Genomic DNA, 12,314 nt, shown 5'->3' with positions numbered 1-12,314 from the left:
CCGTGTGTTTTGCTGATAGGGATATTTCTAACACTGATCGTCGGGTATATCTTTTTCCCTTTTTTGTTATTTCATTTATCCCACTTGGGAACGGATCCAATCTCCCTCGGTGTGGCGCGCGACGCAAAATCAACGCTTCTCCAGCTCCGACGACGATGCTGGGAGCTGAGCTATTTTTGTATACACACATCCCAAAAAACCGGAGACGGCTACGCGCTCCAACAGCCCAATAGTTACGCCAGCATCAGCAGTGTCGTTTTATCCATGTTTGGACATATAATCGTCGATCGCGTCACCGTTGTTGCTGGGGCGTGGAGGGAGCGCGAGTGGAGTGGAAGGGTGCGCGCGCGAGCGCGAGCAAACTCAAACACACTCACCGCATGACTTGCGCGCCACACACAGTACGGATCCGCGGCGGTTCTTGCTCCCAAACCATCCGCGGGATATAAACGGGGCCGGAGAGCCGACAGATACCCGAAAAAAAAAACCCCGGACGGTCTTTGAAGCTCCATCTCTCGATGCTGCGTTTCCACGTGTGTGCGAAGCCCGGGCCCGGGTGTTGTGTCTGTCTGCCGTCCCGGTTTTAGGGCTTCCCAAAACACCTGAAGCACACTATAGCCCTTCGCGTACACACATCCGGGCTACACCCACATGTGTGTTTACGCTGTAGCGCTCTGGCAGCAAAAACACCGGTGGACTAACATCGACAAAAAAATTGCGTTTCTATCGATTCTGCAAACATATTCGGCCAGTGTGTGTTCTTTGCAACATCTGGGCTGGCCAGTGAAGCACACAACATACCATGCACAACCTACGGATCGCAACTAATTGTTTGTGCAGATTGCGGATTTACTTTGATGTGAGCAATCCGTGCTGAGGCGTGCTTTTCCTATGGAAAAATATTGAAACCGGAAGGTACACAGATCGGACATCCTGTTCCGGAACAACACAGTGTGTTTGTGTGTTTCTGGTTGCTCAACTACAAAGCTGTTGTGCAGCCTCATCTTGGTGCTCTGTTGGTATACCACATCTCATCTTTAAAAACACAATGCTGAGAACGAGTGATTTTTTTTGGAATGAAACCCACATTCCGCATTTGGCTCCCATATGATATTCATGTTGCTAAAATGCGAGTACATATGTTGAAATGCATCCATCTTTCTTTCTTCTAGCAGATAGCTACTATTCTCAATGAGAAAAGTGATGGTGTGGGTTGTTAAGGCTGATTTAATAAAATCCTTTGAACACTTTTTAAGTAACGTGTTACGAACGAGGAGATCGTGGTCACACAGAAGGTGGTCTTATTGTACCAATAAAATATTTCTGTTTCACATTTCTAACTCCCAGTTTTTAATAATCACATCCTTCGTTTTTAAGGGAACAGTATAAGAGTTGTTTCAGATCACTTCGCGCAAACTTCAGGTACCGAAGATTAATACTGTTTACCTGTACCTTCATTGCTTTGCAGGCTACGATTGCGGTAGTTTCCATCAATCAACGACCGTGCCGGGTGTAACGTCCACCCCGATCTCGAGTGGGCGCAATTCGAGTGCAAGCGGAAGCAACGGTGGCACGAGCTCGAACTCGTCATCGACGGCGGGGATCGGCACCGGTGGTACACCGACTGCAGCCGGCGGTGGCAACGAGACGAGTGCGGGTGACGGTAGTACCATCGCTACGACTCCGGGTGCCCCGGGCTCTTCCGGGCACAAGGGAAGCATCCGCGGCAATAAGCTGGCCCGCCGGGCCCGTTCCTTCAAGGACGACTTTCTGGAGAAGATATCACAGATACGCACACCGACCAACACGATGACAAGGTAAGCACCGGATTCATCCGTAGGATCTAGTGGCTCACCTAAAAACCGGAGAATGTCAGAATAAACTGCTAGGGTAGTCACTCTTGTCACTGTAAGTATCTACCAGCAAACGTAAACAACCTTGATAGACTGCGCACAACCCTTGGCGGGGCAGCGAATCATGCGAATCTGTCTAATTACTGCCCGTCATTGTTGACCGTTTGGTCGAACACCACGACCTCGGTGGACACCGAACCAAAACGCGAACCGAGTATCAGGCAGGTGAATTGTTTGCTTATCTACGATAAGATAGACATACACGGCAGTAGCAGGCGTCGTGTACTCTCGGGCCCTGGTGGAAACAAGTGATGTACAACTGTTCGCAACAGTTCGTGAAAAGAAAGGCACAGACGGGACGGTACATTCGGTCGTGATGTGTTTTTATTAACACGACAGAGCAAAAAGAAAAAAAAAACCCCCGACACTAACGGAACGCCATTGCTGATGCGCGAAGTGATTGTTGTTTCTAATATGCTTTTTTCGATCGCATATCGCAAATCGGCTAAATTCCGCAGATCTCACTCACCGAACAGTCCACGAGGCAGCGGCAGCGGTGGCGGCGCCGGTGGAGCCGGAAGTTGCGCTAGCTATGGTGGCCGGAAGAGCACCAGCGACGAGCCGACCAAACCGGTACAGGATCTCAACTATCACGTGCGCCAGGTGAAGAATGCGCTGACGCATTTCAAGGATGTCATACTGAAGAACAAGCTGGAGATGCTGCCCGGAAACGGCACGGTCGTGCTGGAATCGATCGCCAATGTGCACACCGGTAGGTATTAAGGTCCACACGGTGCGGGTGTTTATTACGCACTGCTTACTAATGCTTGACTCTGTTTGCTCGTTTCCAGCGCTTCAATCGTACACGCTCAACGAACACAGTACGGCATTTATCAACGCAACCAATCATGTGTACGTGTCGCTCGGCAATCTGCTGAAGCTGTGCGACGAGGTACTGCTGACCAAGGAGGGTGACGACTGCCCGTCGCTCAGCAAGGAAAACGTAAAGGAGGTGGTCGAGTTGGTCGAGAACGCGATTAATAATCTAGTAAATTTGGCGAACGAAAAAATCTCCGACAAACCGCTGCAGGCGAGCTGCGGAGGCGGTGGGGTGGGCGCGGGTGGTAATGGCACGAGCTCCAACACGCTCCAGCGCCCGCCAGTCGACGCGATCAGTCAGCGCACGTCCCTACCGGACATTCATCTGACACCGCGCGAGCGCGACATCCTCGAGCAGACGTCGCTGAAGACGGTGCGCGCGTCGCACAGCACCGAGAGCATCCTGCGCGACTCGAGCCCGCCACCGCCGCCGAAACCGCCGCTCCCGAATCGTTCGAACGAGCCGCCCCCACCGCTGCCACCGAAGCGCAAGGGGCACCACGCGAAGAACCACTCATTCCACGATACCACCACGTCGACAGCTGCGGCCACGATGACGATGGCTTCGTCCTCCGACTGCTGCCATTCCGCCGATTCGACCTTCCACCTGCACCAGGGTAGCACCTTGGGAGGTGGTGGTGCTGGTGGTGTGAGTGGTGGTGGAGGAGCTGGTGGTGGTGGAAGTGGAAGCATCGGGCTCGATCGAATGTCGTTGCGCTCGCGCTCTCCCGAGGATAACTCTAGTCTGCTCAGTGCCAGCGCTGGCTCGCTGGACTCTGCGCTCAATCATTCACGCGAGGAGGACGAACTGCGCGCCGTCAATGACGCCAGTATGGCCGCGGGCCTCGGGATGCTGGTGCCTGGTGGAGGGGCGGCTTGGGAAAGCGATTCGGTAGCCATCAGCACGATGACATCCGCCACCGCAACGGTGGTAGGCATTGGCGGTGGAAACGGTGGCAGCAATTCTCTCATTCGCAACTCCAACGAGTCCGGCTTCGAGTCGATGTACTCGCAGCGCGTCAGCCAGCGCGATCCGCAGCTGCTGCAACAACAGCAGTACCACCATCAACACCAACAACACCATCACCATCACCAAATAAGCGCTAGCAGCCAGTCGTCGTCCTCGTCTTCGTCGTACGTGCACAAGTCGGAGTCGTTCATCGACAGCCTGAACGAAGTCAAGGTGACGAGCAAGACAACCGAGCAGCAGCAGCAGCAGAAGCATTTCCATCAGAAAATTGACACGATCATAACGCAGGCAACGGACGAGAGTGCGTCCATCGCCTCGGCAGCGACGGTGACGTCGATGTCAAGCACCAGCAGTGGCAGCCTCGCGAAGCAGTTGCAGATTCACCACGGTCCCAGTGGCAGCATTGACGAAGCGGCACTGGCCGGCTCCGACGATGTGTTTCCGCGCACATCCGGCTCGCTGGAACGTCCACCCGCCCTGCCAGTCAAAACACGATCGCACAGTATTAAAAAGGAACGTCACCCATCGCAGTATGATAACGTGGACGAACTAGACGCAGAAAGAAGGTGAGCCTAAGAAGAAAAAAAACACTCAGAGACGGGTTGAAGGGTCCACGGTATGAGAAAAGAAACCACTGACGATATTTATCTCATACAATTCATACTTTTCCTTTTGTCATTTATGTTCTTACGAGTGTTTTGTAATTAGATTTTTTATATACTTAAACATTGCTTTATCATGTTCATGTTCATGTTAACCTTTAACGCCGTGACCGATTAGTTTTTCGGTCTGATTTTCTCATGTCTATTGTATCTGCCGGCAAATTAATGCGTTTCCCGTACACTTAAGGTGTGACCATGAACAATGGTCATATAAAAGCTCCTCAATCAACAATCGAAACGATTTGATTTTTTAGGCAATTTATTTGAAGAAAAAAAGCATTAAAAGTGCCATTCCATTATGAAACTTCTACGCCGTCTCGTGTAAGGATTTTTACGTTACGAAATGCTTTTCAGTTTTTAGTTCGGATAGAAAGGTATATTTTTTAAATTGTTTAGATTGCTTAAGTGAATGTGATGATTTTTAAAGTCAGATTTACAGCATCATGGAAATAGTGGAAAAGTAAATGTGAATTGTGGTAGACATGAAACTGTTGTTGAATTTATAGAATTAATAGAAAATCACATCATTAATATAATTGAATTAATTTGGTTTCTTCTCGTGAGATTTTCCGTTTAGATCAATTAGAAGTCGTTATAAAATATTTCCCACAGTTAGGAAAAATATTCATATTCAGAAACATGAAGGATCGTATTTTGAAAAACAAGCGGTAAAATTGTTAAAAATCTTTTGAGGCCCCAAAATGGATTGATTAGCCTCTTCCAACACTGCAAAAAAAAAAACGAACTAACCTTGCATCCCGATTTTCTCTCCTCGTTCCACAGCTCGCAGGACGTCTTCTCGCACTTCCCGATACACAGCTCGCCTACCTACCTGTCGCAAAGCCGGCAGCATATGATGAACAACCTGCCCAGTAAGCATATCAGTCTCTTCGAGCCCCGGCACATCATCAACCCCTTTCCGGAGGAACCGCCACCGCTGCCGATGAAGAAAAAGCATAGTAAGTATGCTCAACGGGATGGATCCCGGTTTTTGCGCATTCCCCTTCCACGCCCACCAAGCTCCCCTTGGCTCCAGTGCATCCTCCTTTGAACACCGCGCTTGTGTTTGGTCCACTCATCTGCAAGTAAAAAAGGAGCGAATCGTTCCTCTTCTTCTTATTGGCGTATTAAACAAATTTTGTAAATCAAATGGTCAATCAAAATAGTCTGAAAATGGAATTTCGAAATTTGTTTTCGGGTAACTAAAATAATAACCAAAAACATATCATTAGCAGATGTATGTGGAGCATTTTTTGCATATGTCCGCGCGTCTGTGTGTGTGGGTGTGTGTGTGTGTTGGGTATTTAACATTTCGAGCTGTCTCTATCCGATGGCTAAAGGGACGTACCTTGGCGTGGTGTGTGATTCAAACAACAATATCCCTTTCTCACTGTCTGTCCACCATTTCAATTATAAATAAGATTCTAAATGAAGCAATATTCTTTGGTCAAAACATTCTAATCTGATTTTATGTTGCGACGCGCGCACTTTAGTGTTTCAAAGTGTTGCCTATTCAGGTAAGTTGTGGACATCATCCTTCCTGTACCATATCAATTGCATCCACCTTGAAGTTTTCTCGTTTACCTTTAAGGCCCCCCTTCGGCCACTGTCTCGTGCTTCTTGTCCGTCACTTTTCTCTGTATCTGTATCTCGCTCCTATATACTCTATCTATCTATCTATCTATCTATCTTTCTATCTACTTTTCTGTCTCTTGTGCTATCTATAAAATATGTTCTATAGCTTGTAGCAATAGACAACACTGATTGGATCCAACTGTTAGTCTCCCCCAGCAGCCACACACGTCTCCACGATAGGAATACTATTGATAGAAAGCGCGTATCTTATTCAAACATGTTTTACTTTTTCTTTATGTCAACCTACCAAATATACAAAACACACACGCACACACCAGTTACTTCCATGGAATACCAAGCAAAATTTTACTCGAAATCACTAGATACAAAAAAAAACTATTTCAGAAGCGAACATACAGTGAAACATACTTTCAAAAACAAACGAAACTTACTATCTTGCGTTGAAGTGCTGTTTGTTTGTAGCGCGTTTGCACCCTTTTCCCTGTAGTGAATAGTCTCTATAGTCTCGTTTCCTAAGCTCTTATGGTTTGCAAACACGTTATTCGGTTTTGGCTTCGTAATGTGGAATCAAAAATGTTGGAAACTGTGAAACATACTTAGTTTTAGCAGAAGCGAATTAAATGAACTGGGGGTGAATATGTAACACACTAATGTTAAATGGTTGTGCTTCGCCGCATTTTACAGTTATGGCGTATATGGAGATATTCGGCAGCGCGACACAGAACAACTCGGAGTTTATGCGCCACTCGGTGCACACATACAATCTGGAACACTCCGAGCAGGCTACTACAAGCACTAGCAGTACCAACCATAGCATTTCTCACAGTCAAACAATGAGGTAAGAAAGACGCGAATGGAAGAAAAAATATAGTAGAGCGAATAGGAATGACAATGGTAATTCAATTATTTTTCACATGAACTGTTTAGCTTATCTCCTTCGCGTATGGCATCAATATCGGTGTCACCACCTGGTTCGCCAAACGTTGTCATGAAGCCCCCAGCTTTGCCGCCGAAGCGTCAACGCATCAACAGTAAAACACCGAGCATCATCTCGACGCCTCCCGCCAGCCCCAAGATATTCCAGGACCAACAACAGCTCCACCACCATCATTCCCATCAGTTCCCGCAACCGGCGGGATCAACGATCAACACATCACCCTCACCATCAACGGCATCACTAACGTCCTCGCAATCGGGAGGCGGCAATGCCTCCCGTTCAACCTCATCGGTCTACAATCAAACGCTGGATGTCAGAGCACCCAAGGTACTACAGGGCGGTTGGGAAGCCGATGCCAGTGGACACTCCTTGCACGGACCTGCCGTGTCGGTTGGGACCGGTGACGCTGGTCCAACTACCGTGGCAGCTGTCAGTGGTCCCGGTCAACATTCTGACGCATCGGAACCTGGTTATATCAACCGCGGCATTGAAGGCAACACCAGCACTAACAAGCTAGCACCCGGTGCTGGAGGTGGGGGTTGTGGCGGTGTTGGTCCCTCCAAGCAAGGCGGCCATAATGAGGAAGACTACTTGCTACTAAAGGACTACCGATCCAGCTCAGCACTAATCGCTAACGTGTCCCCGACTGCTAATCTCTCCCACACCGCTTCCCAACCGAATCTCAAGCATACCACTAACAGCCCCAACAGTGGCGACGGTGACAACAGCGGCAGCACTCTAGTCATCAGCAGTGACGGCAGCACCAAACATGCCCACAGCCAGTATAACAACGGCGGTAGAAGTAGCAAACTCGAGTATGGTAGTGGTCTAAACGATAGTCTGCATAACAAGGGCTCCGATAGACACGGTAGCAGTAGCGGCGGCAAGCTGGCGCTTGTTCCTTCCGGCGGCACGATCTACGAGTCGTACGCATCGACGGGATCGGATCCATCGGCCCGTGACCATGATGACCAAAACAGTGACAAGGACGAGGTCGAGGTTGAGGTGATACTTAGGCGAAATAACAAGGTGCGCTTTATATGTATTTGTTTACGTAATAATTAACCCCCTAATGTTTACGACCACATACGCCGGCAAGCTTTGCATCTTTAAAAATCAATCAGTTCTTTCAAGTGAATATTTGTTTGTCAAATGGACGAAAAGCATCTGTTCTAACGACTACTATTTTTTATGCAATACTTTACTTCGATAGATTTTGCATGTGTCCAGCATCGTTTATTTAATACTCTAACCATCAACATGCCTGGATATTGAATCATATTGAAGCTGCCTAAAGAGCAGCCAATTGTGAACAAGTTAAAGAGTTGAGTTTCACAGAAAAACCTTTGGACGGAATTAATTTTTATAGCAGTTTAGATCCAAAAAAAAACATTCTAAAACTGACTTAAGAATTGTTTGATACCCTTAGAAGGCACGCTTTGTTAGTTCTTTAGATAGATAAAAAATCGTGAAACATGCCGAGTGTATGTTTTATATTATGTTAATGTTATTTTATCTTAGTTTCGTAGACATTAGGTTTTAGCTTCCAATCGCTAGTGATCCTGTTGATTTACCCATTCCCTCAACACTTAATTACAAGTTGTTTAAATAGCCCCTGGTTTATATCTGCATACTAACGAAGCTGGTTTGAAAACCCGTTAAGTACATACCATAGACTTCAGCTAGAGACTTGATTGCTAAATGTATTTTTTAAATCTGTGTGTAGCTCGAATATAATGTGAACTATAACCGAGCAAGGTAAAAGAATGGTTTACGCACATATTTGTTACATGGATTATTCATCTTGCAGAACGGTCTGGCGCTAATGGACCATCAGCAGCCACAGCAGCCGCTTAACCTAATGGAAGAGCTGGATGTAAGCAGCCACCTGGTATTCAAGAAAGAGAATGAGGACGGACCCGACGTCAAAGGTGGTCATCCGGATGCGCTTATCATACACGCCACCAGGGTGCAGAAAAATTCCGACGGTAAGAGTTTGTAAACCCATTTCCACTATTGGTTCATTTCATTGTCGGCAGTTCGCGTATTGTGGTACAGTCAGTTAATAGTTGGACTCAAACGAAAAGCTGTAACTGTAACAATTCACCTGTTTTGTGTGTGTGTCTATCTCGTTCTTTCTCTGTCTCTCTCTCTCTCTCTCTCTGTTTCTATTTTATGTATCTGTTTTTCTCTTTCTCTTTCACAAAAACACACATCCATCATTTCTGTCCGTTTCGGTCTCACTGTTGTCTCGCAAACAAACCCTATTAATGTGTATGCACATTTACTTCATTCCTGTAATATTATTAACGACACCAACTGACAGACGAATGTTTAGAGGATGGTAAGCGGTTCATCTTTCAAATGCAACCAATATACCTATTGAATATGTGAATGGAATGTGGTAGCTAGTAATCGATTTGTTTTTTTATTGTTTGTATTAACAAATATCTCCTCTCTCTGGTACATTATGTGTCTCTTCATGTAATAATGAAGGGATCGTGTGGTCATTTGGGTTATATTTTTGAGTCTTTCTTATAGGATGACTTTTCATTTTGTTTCCGCCCGGAAAGGTTTCTTGGACGTTTGTTTTATTTATATTTTCGAGTGTTTGTTACTTTCTCGTATAAGAGGAAGTTTTATCAGTCAGTAGAATAGTACAAGCTTTTTGAATTGGTTTAATTAAATGCAGATATACATTTTGTTTTCGATAAGATTATCGAAACGTATACTGTCTGTTTGTTCTTGTCATTTGATTATTACGTTATTATCTTTGGTTGCAGCTACATTTAACAAAATTATCAATTCATTCAATCAATTTTGTAACAATTTACAATCGTGAGGGTACGTTTGATTGGGCGTCGGTTATTGACTTTTCTTTCATTTAATTCTACAGCTTACGGCGAAGCGTTTATCACAACATTTCGCACATTTATCTCACCGCTGGAACTTATTCAAAAGTTGTCTCATCGTTACACCGTGTACCACTGTCAGATAAATGATGCCAAACAGAAAGCCGCCAAAGAATGTTTTTCATTGCTAGTGCGAGTTGTAAACGATCTGACGTAAGTATAACCATTCTTACAACAAGATAGGTACCGCGATGAGCATCCTTCAAATTTATCTGTTATCTATCTTTCCGCAGTACACCGGATCTAAGTGAACGTTTGCTGGTGATTTTAATGAACTTTGACTACCAGCTGGTGAGCGCCGGACACCTGAACATGGCCAAATTGCTTCGCGTGAAGCTCATAGAGAAAGCGCTCGTGTATAAGCAGAAAACCTCATTAAATGTGCAGTCTATTTCGCCACGCTCACTCATATCAAGTCCGCCGACATTGCTTGATCTAAAATCAGCCGAGATTGCGGAGCAGATGACACTGCTCGACGCGGAACTATTCCAGAAAATAGAGATACCGGAGGTTCTGATCTGGGCGCAAGAGCAATGCGAGGAGCGTTCGCCGAACTTAACGCGCTTCACCGAACATTTCAACAAGATGTCCTACTGGTAGGAAATCATTTATGTCGTCGAAAGACGTTATCAATGTCAATCTCCTGACGGTTTTCACCTTCCTTTTCAATTAGGGCCCGAACGCAGATACTTTCGCAAAACGATGCCAAAGATAGGGAAAAGCACGTCATCAAATTTATCAAAATCATGAAGCACTTACGGAAGATAAACAACTACAACTCCTATCTAGCACTGCTCTCAGCCCTCGATTCGGCTCCGATTCGAAGGTATGTCTAGAAAGAAACACAGCACAAGGGTAAATGACCGATGCCTTGGCACAATTCTTCTCTCTCTTCCAAACAGGCTCGAGTGGCACAAAACCATCACAGAAGGCTTGAAGGAGTACTGCGCGCTGATCGACTCCAGTTCAAGCTTTCGTGCATACCGACAAGCACTTGCTGAGACGAATCCTCCCTGCATACCATACATGTACGAACAACTTCTATAGATGACGATAGCAAACAACCAATCTAAACTCAAATCTCTTTACTCTCCCGCTAGTGGGCTCGTGCTGCAAGACCTAACTTTTGTCCACATTGGCAATCCTGATCTTTTACCGGACGGCTCGACAAACTTCTCGAAGCGTTGGCAGCAGTATCACATTGTAGTTAACATGAAGCGGTTCCGGAAAGGGTTTGTCTATATTTAAATATATTTACGATATTTTGATTTTAATAATGTCTTCCATATTTCGTTTTGCAGTTCCTACCCCTTCAAGAAAAATGAACGAATTATTGGCTTTTTTGACAACTTCGATCACTATTTGGACGAGGATGCGATGTGGCAGATTTCAGAAACAATCAAACCGCGCGGCACGCGTAAAACAAATGTCAATTAGTATCGGCTAAACTGTCTGCGTGGTGGTAGCGATGAACATCAGGATGCTAGCGGTTCTCGAGTTCGCAAATCCGGCAATCCTGATTGCGAAGAAACAGCCGTCGCGGATACGTCTAACATAAAACATTCTCCATCACCGTCGGGAAAACCGAGGCGCCAGTGTCAAGGTGAGAGCAGCATCGCTAGAAAGTAACGTAGAAACCAATGATAAAATTGTGCTGCAAAGCACATGCAAACATTTATGTTTCGCCATGCACAGCCGGCTGGTATGATAGGGTCATTAAAATGCATTTACTGTATCAATGCGGAACTCCTTGGCTGAAGATAGATAGATCGAATAGAGAAACAAAGAACGTAACAGTGAGAATGCGAGAGAAAGAGAGTAGAAATTTACGTAAGGAGTACGTATTATAGAAACACATATGATCACCTAGAAATAGCCAACGCTTTCAATTGTATAGCCTATCGCATTTTGTTCGCTGAGGCTGGAATGATTTTGTTTCTTTTTGTTTGTTTTTTTTTTTTGGTCCATTCCATCTGCAAAGATGGATGATGCATGGTTTGGCATTGAAGAATCATGCTTCAGATTATTTATTTAAATCGTAAGACACGTGATCTATTTTTATTGTACACACAAATGAAATGGAAACATTTAAAAGTATTTTTATATATATTTAAAATGCAACAACACAATCATATTACAACTATTACAAAAACTCGCCATTCATATACACAAAACAACTAAATATTGAGAGCATAGTCTTACCGTAGTTTATCCCGTCAAGTGTGAGCGAGTAAGTAGTAAGTGTTGCTGGAAATATGGAACCATTACTCTAAAACAATCGATTTGTTTTTGCTGTCAGTGAAAAATCTAGAGGTTCGTGCTAGAGGCACGGATAAATAAGGTAACTCGCGATAGGAACATGCATTATGTTTACCAAAAACTGAATTTAAGAGACAGCGTGGGTAATTCCAGAAATACCGTTATGAATCAAAGAGAGAGCGAAGATATATCTAAAATTAACATTTGATAGAAAAATATAAATATTATTATTTTTTACCTTTTCAT

The 12,314-nt window shown here is 45.2% G+C and overlaps 1 protein-coding gene across 1 annotated transcript in view; it reads left to right on the top strand.

Annotated features, from left to right (window-relative positions):
* Positions 1-12,314, top strand: part of LOC131269046 (guanine nucleotide-releasing factor 2) — a 36,145-nt gene extending 23,831 nt beyond the window's left edge. The window contains exons 2-16 of the mRNA XM_058271359.1: positions 1,469-1,817; positions 2,372-2,625; positions 2,705-4,268; positions 5,148-5,323; positions 5,858-5,881; positions 6,645-6,798; positions 6,888-7,926; positions 8,708-8,885; positions 9,224-9,241; positions 9,794-9,962; positions 10,043-10,405; positions 10,483-10,635; positions 10,712-10,837; positions 10,910-11,041; positions 11,111-12,314. Coding sequence (XP_058127342.1) covers positions 1,469-1,817; positions 2,372-2,625; positions 2,705-4,268; positions 5,148-5,323; positions 5,858-5,881; positions 6,645-6,798; positions 6,888-7,926; positions 8,708-8,885; positions 9,224-9,241; positions 9,794-9,962; positions 10,043-10,405; positions 10,483-10,635; positions 10,712-10,837; positions 10,910-11,041; positions 11,111-11,246 — 4,835 coding nt within the window. The 3' untranslated portion in view covers positions 11,247-12,314. The remainder of the gene's footprint in view (positions 1-1,468; positions 1,818-2,371; positions 2,626-2,704; positions 4,269-5,147; positions 5,324-5,857; positions 5,882-6,644; positions 6,799-6,887; positions 7,927-8,707; positions 8,886-9,223; positions 9,242-9,793; positions 9,963-10,042; positions 10,406-10,482; positions 10,636-10,711; positions 10,838-10,909; positions 11,042-11,110) is intronic.

This window comes from Anopheles coustani, chromosome X (assembly GCF_943734705.1).
Source record: "Anopheles coustani chromosome X, idAnoCousDA_361_x.2, whole genome shotgun sequence".
Lineage (NCBI taxonomy): Eukaryota > Metazoa > Arthropoda > Insecta > Diptera > Culicidae > Anopheles > Anopheles coustani.
The sequence above is the reverse complement of the archived record's forward strand: the minus strand, read 5'-3'. Positions and strand labels throughout refer to the sequence as shown.